The sequence below is a fragment of the Amphiura filiformis genome, unplaced genomic scaffold, assembly GCF_039555335.1.
Source record: "Amphiura filiformis unplaced genomic scaffold, Afil_fr2py scaffold_21, whole genome shotgun sequence".
Lineage (NCBI taxonomy): Eukaryota > Metazoa > Echinodermata > Ophiuroidea > Amphilepidida > Amphiuridae > Amphiura > Amphiura filiformis.
In genome coordinates, this window is record NW_027305485.1 from 171,312 (window position 1) to 177,500 (window position 6,189).

Below are 6,189 nucleotides of genomic sequence, written 5' to 3' on the forward strand. Positions count from 1 at the left end.
ATACTCAGAAGATTGAAAGATCATACCTGGACTTCTTCCAGTGATATATTGCCAATCATCAGAACATCATCTTTGATGTCATCTTCAAAGCGAGTGATGTAGGGATCAATAGGTTCCTCTTCCATCTCAATTTTTAAACTGGAGATGGTCTTGTAGTTAGGCTCATGCTCTGGTCTCTTGAAGAGCTCTGGAGGAGCTCTCTCTGCCTCTAAATCAGACTCTCCACCATCCAATTCATCCATGAGTTTTGTGAGGTCTGGAAGATTCTCCTGACTTGGAGGCTCTGTAATAAAACATCAACAGAAAACATTAAGAATTATATAACTCTACAAAGATTCTTGGCATTGATTGGTGTACCAATATTGATAATTTTTGCTATTTTTAACACCAGCTACAAAAAGACTACTATTGCACAAGTGCATTTTTCTTCTCCTTCGTGCTGAATTTTGGTTGTGCGCCATAGCACGACTGACTATTGGCACCTGTGTGAAGCACTGTTGTACCACAATGTTGTGACAATATCGCGCTCTGCGGTTCTTAAAATGTGTGTTCAATAACAAAAGCAGTCAAAAGGTCAATTTGGACACAACTGCGCAGTCTCAATGTAACCAGATTCTGGTTGTAATGTAAAGTTTGACACTTTTTTATCATACAAATTTCTCCGCAATCAACCCAGAAAGTTGATGAATAAGGACAACAGTCTAAGGTGTAGTCCTGTATACCACCTACCATATTGATATTCTGGTTCCGGTTCCATATCAATGCCATATTCCTTGGGGTCCACATCATCAGCCACACCCTCCATATTAACTGTATGCATTGACAAGTCTGTCTCTGGTTGCCCAACATCATCTCCTCCACTCATATGCAACCTTGGTTTCTTCTCTTCTGTCTCCATGGCATCATCTGCTTGTGGTTTCTCAGAATCACCATCCTCTTTTGGTTCTGCTGTGGTGTTACTTTGTTTCTCAACTTCTGCAATATAATAATAAATTGGAACAATCACTGACTGTGTAAATTGGAAACCAAGAGTATGTGGGGAGTTATTTAGGGGTTAAATTTGACAAGAAGATTCTTTTGATATTTGGCCAATATATGCAAATATGCACCTCAAAACATGCAATTATGATTTGTTCTAATCTTATTTATTGTTATCAACACACCCGTAGCCAGGATTTATTTTGGGAGGTGCAGGGAGCAAGGGCTATAAATTTGCTACAGAAAAAAGTGGACCTTTTAAATGTCAGAAAATTATTAAGTAGAAGTTAATTGCAATTAGGGCTCATATTGAAATTCCCTTACACAGGAAGGTGTGCGCCATCCTGCAGCTTTCCTATGCTAGCCTTCTTTTGTTAAAATCCTGTGTGATTATAACACTGCAATTAGCCACTTAAATTAGGGCGCTTTCCTGGGTTGTGCGATGAGCCATAGTCAGTTTGTTTTCTTCCCATTCGTCATGGACCACTTCAAAAGGCAGGGTGTATCACTGATGCAAATAATCCATCTTTATAATCCGTTTTATGACCGAGCTTTCCTGAGGCGCGTGCTTAGCGGGGGGAATCCTGCCTTCTTTCTGTGTGAAAGCGTGGTAGGGTATTTCAATATGAGCCCTTAGACAAATTGATGTGACAATACAATCATGCACACACACACACAAGGCCAACGTTCTGTCCTGTACACGTGATATTATGTAATACATTTTTATATGTTGACATGATCATTTAAAGAAGGAAAAAAACAAATGTTACTGATGTAGTGTTATGGTATTTGTGTGCAGCATCCTTTTTATGCATAAAAGTGTACGGACCTAAATCACTACAATCTGCACACTACTGAAATAATACTCTCTACTAGACACAGCTATTCAAGCTAAATTATCTTAGCATATATAATTTGATTGAGTGTGATAATTTATACACAGTCTGCAACTTAAGTATATACCGTATTTCGTCAAATAGTCGAGCCCCCTCAAATAAACGCCCCCCCCGCCACTTTTTTCAACCAAGATTACCTAATGATTTTAACAGGAATTGTCGTGCTAAAAATGACCTCTAATAAACGCCCCCCTTGGGAAAATGTAACGCCCCCCGGGGGCGTTTATTTGACGAAATATGGTACAACTCTGACTATACTACTATGTCCACTGCAGCTTAGATAGGGGGCAAGTCCAAATAAAGGGGCAGGCCAAATTTAATCCTTAAAACTTACAAGCAAAAAAAAATCACACCTATTTTACAATACAATATTGCATGATTTCTCCTCTGTAAGATGCAAAAAGTTACAGCTATACAACTGGATGGAGTGGCCAATTCTTTTTTGTTGTTGTTGCCAGGGGGGGGAAGTCTCCCCCTACTCCCAAGGAGCTAGACCACTGTATGCCCATCTCTCCCTCCCCTGTCTACTCACTGCTATAATCTCCCCCTCCCACCATCTGACAATACCCCTTTGACCATCCATCCCTTCTTTTACACATGCTACAACAGCACTTAAAGCCATATACGGTCTTTTAGAATAATTTTGGTAATTTTTTCAAACTTGATTTTTGGCATATTTGTAATGTTTACACATGTGACATGTCCCAACTTACACCTAATTGGACTCAGCCAAATTCATTGTGTTTTTAAGACAACAGAGCAAGTTTCAGAATTAAAGTCACCACAGTGAAGCAGCTAAGATAGTAAGTGAATTTTTCTTCATTTTACCTCATTAGTTTGGCTTAAGGTGGTACTACACCCCCTGATCAATTTTATGAATAATTTTGCATTTTTCTCAAAAATAACTACACACTGGTAACAAAAGTTATGTATATTATAGGGCAAGGAATCCAATTAATTGATTCAAGATAAGTGGTTCATTATATAATGTTAAGAAATGAGGTACATTCTAGCGGTACCTCTTTTCTTATCATAAATAATGTACCGCTTGTCTTGAGTCACTGAAATTCCAGTGTATTAACTGGATTCCTTGCCCCTATAATATACATAACTTTTGTTACGAGTGTGTTATTATTTTTTGAGCAAATGCAAAAATAGTCACAAATTTATCATGGGGTGTAGTACCACCTTAAACTGACCAGAAAACTTTCCTGACAGTTGTTACTAATGTTTTATAATATTTGGCAAAGAACAACCAAATTAAAATTTGATAGAAATCGTACAACAAGGCTTTATGAGGACAAAATTATTTATTATTTAAAAAAATACAAACCAACTGTGCGATAAAATTCCACAGATGATGTTGGTCTTGACCCTGCCAATTTCGATGATGTTGGTCTTGAACCTGGTAATTTTGCAGAGGTTGGTCTTGACCCTGCCAATTTAGATGATGCTGGTCTGGACCCTGGTAGTTTTATTGCTCCATCTGGCTCAGTTTCCCCGTCAATCTGCGGTGGTTCTGGACTCTTTGGTTTTGCCTCCACATCTGCAGTCTCTTCCTCAGACTTTCCTTGTTTGCTAGCTGTACCTGGCCTGTCATCTTGTGATGTTAGTGGTTCAGCAGTTGGTTGAGGCTGTTCTGTTAGCTGAGGGTCTTCCTCCTCTGTAGGATTTTTACATAATGGAACAATAATAAAAGATAATATCAGAAGTAAGAACAAGAACGGCTGCTACTTGATCATCAACTGGTATACAAGACCTAATAAAAATATTTTTGGTTACTTCTTGACAATTAAACTTCCCAGAATGCATTGCTGAATATGATTTCTTCTTTCAATACTTCTTGAATGTTATTATATCAGGCTAAAAATTTTATGTGGAAAAAATAGTCAAAATTATTTAGATGATGGATGGCATTTCCTCCCAACTACATACACTTCAAGTACTTATCAATAGATTTATAAAGTTTACTTTGAGGATGTTGAATGTCAAATGTCAAAAATATCAATTTTTAATAATTTGCCATAAAATTTGTATTATATCGTGAATTTCAAAAAATCAAAATTAATTGATATCAGAAGGACATTCCTTGTATTCAGAATGCAATCCTATATGTCTGATGTGTTCTCAGGCCCCACAAAAAAATACTGTGCCAAGGTGGGTGACCGTCCCCTTAAAGTACTTTTGGTATAAGAAATAATATTCCCCACTCACCTAGGTTCCTTTTGCTCTTCTTCTTTCCTTTTCCTTTCTTACCCTTCTTGCCCTTGGGTTCATCTTGTTCTGGTAGTGGTTCAGCTGATTCAGGCTCGGCTGTAGCTGTATCACCAGCTGGTTGGGGCTGTTCTGTTAGCTGAGGGTCTTCCTCCTCTGTAGGATTTTTACATAATGGAACAATAATAAAAGATAATATCAGAAGTAAGAACAAGAACGGCTGCTACTTGATCATCAACTGGTATACAAGACTCAGTAAAAATATTTTTGGTTACTTCTTGAAAATTAAACTTCCCAGAATGCATTGCTGAATATAATTTCTTCTTTCAATATAAAAATATACTTCTTGAATGTTATTATATCAGGCTAACATTTTTATGTGGAAAAATAGTCAAAATTTTTAGATGATGGATGGCATTTCCTCCCAACTACATACACTTTAAGTACTTATCAATAGATTTATGAAGTTTAGATTGAGGATGTTGAATGTGAAATGTCAAAAATATCAATTTTTAATAATTTGTCATAAAATTTGTTTTATATCGTGAATTTCAAAAAATCAAAATTAATTGATATCAGAAAGACATTCCTTGTATTCAGAATGCAATCCGATATGTCTGATGTGTTCTCAGGCCCCACAAAAAATACTGTGCCAAGGGGGGTGACCGTCCCCTTAAAGTACTTTTGGTATAAGAAATAATATTCCCCACTCACCTAGGTTCCTTTTGCTCTTCTTCTTTCCTTTTCCTTTCTTACCCTTCTTGCCCTTGGGTTCATCTTGTTCTGGTAGTGGTTCATCTTGTTCTGGTAGTGGTTCAGCTAATTCAGGCTCGGCTGTAGCTGTATCATCAGCTGGTTGGGGCTGTTCTGTCAGCTGAGGGTCTTCCTCTGTAGGATTTTACGTAGTGGAAGAAATAAAAGATGCGATAATATAAATAAGAATGAGAACAGACGTGGATCAATCAAATGATACAAGATTCATTAAAACGTTAACAGTTACTTCTTTAAAATGTTGATAGAAAGTGTTTTTGGAATTTCCAAGGGAAAATAGTTAATGGATCTTGATAAGCAGTCAAGTTAGCTCAATCGATAAGGCGTTGAACTATTTTGTAAGAGGTTGCAAGTTCGATATGCTCTCTTGGAAAAAATTGAGTTAGCTTGAAATTTTCCTGGACAAGAAAATTACTATTAATTTTCTTGTTGTGTGACCTGTACAAAACTCGGGGTCGGGGAGCTGATCCTGGTTGCAAAGGTCAATTGTGGAATGTCTAGGGTGTATGCTCTTGAAGCTGCAAAGTCCCTGAGTTGTTGTTTTAGTTTATGGAAAGATATGGGGCTAGCTGTAGGGGTCAGCGACAAGTTGTTTAGTGTACTGAGGCTTGTGGATCAACGTCTAGGCATTGTGCCTGTGTGTAGCACACTATAAATCACTGCCATGTGAAAAATATGACCCCACTCACCTGGATCAGGAGCTTTCTTTTTGCCTTTGCCCTTCTTCTTAGGCGGCATGTTGGATGTATAGTTAGTGTTACACCTATAAACAAAGAATTTATGATTGATCAGTGTTGGGCAAAAATGATTTGTCTTTTTCAAGAAGATCAGGTATGAGAATACATTTCAATGAAAAAACAAGAAATTTATGATAAAAAAAATTGGAAAAAAAAAATGAAAAAAAAAATGAAATAAAAATGTGATAGTGTTAAATTAAAAATTGGCTTAGTAAACACAAACTTTTACCTTTGTTTTGGGCAAAATATTGGCCTGGTAAATCCTTGTATTTCAGTTTAACCTTAATTTTGGGCTAAAATAGTTTACAATTAAAAATATTTTTGCGCTGTATGTGCTATATTTCACAGTAACAAACAACCACAATGATGCCCATAAGAGACTTTTTTCTTTGCCGCTTCAGACAACTGACCCTGATACGCCATTGACAGGGCCGTCGCTAGAGGGGGGTATGGGGGGGGGGGTGACACCCCCAATACACAATTTTGTCGGCAAAATTTGAATGCTGTCGTCATAACCATGTGACTGTCGGCAAATGTATTCAAAGATATGTGTGATTGTCGGCAAATTGCGACAGCCTTATAAAAGATTAATG

At 37.3% G+C, this 6,189-nt stretch overlaps 1 protein-coding gene across 1 annotated transcript in view; it reads right to left on the reverse strand.

The window, feature by feature from the left end:
• LOC140143377 (uncharacterized) overlaps window positions 1-6,189 on the reverse strand; it is a 29,148-nt gene that overhangs the window by 22,131 nt on the left and 828 nt on the right. The window contains exons 2-7 of the mRNA XM_072165232.1: window positions 5,549-5,622; window positions 4,803-4,976; window positions 4,089-4,244; window positions 3,208-3,537; window positions 730-975; window positions 27-283 (exon numbers count right to left, since the gene is read on the reverse strand). Coding sequence (XP_072021333.1) covers window positions 27-283; window positions 730-975; window positions 3,208-3,537; window positions 4,089-4,244; window positions 4,803-4,976; window positions 5,549-5,597 — 1,212 coding nt within the window. The 5' untranslated portion in view covers window positions 5,598-5,622. The remainder of the gene's footprint in view (window positions 1-26; window positions 284-729; window positions 976-3,207; window positions 3,538-4,088; window positions 4,245-4,802; window positions 4,977-5,548; window positions 5,623-6,189) is intronic.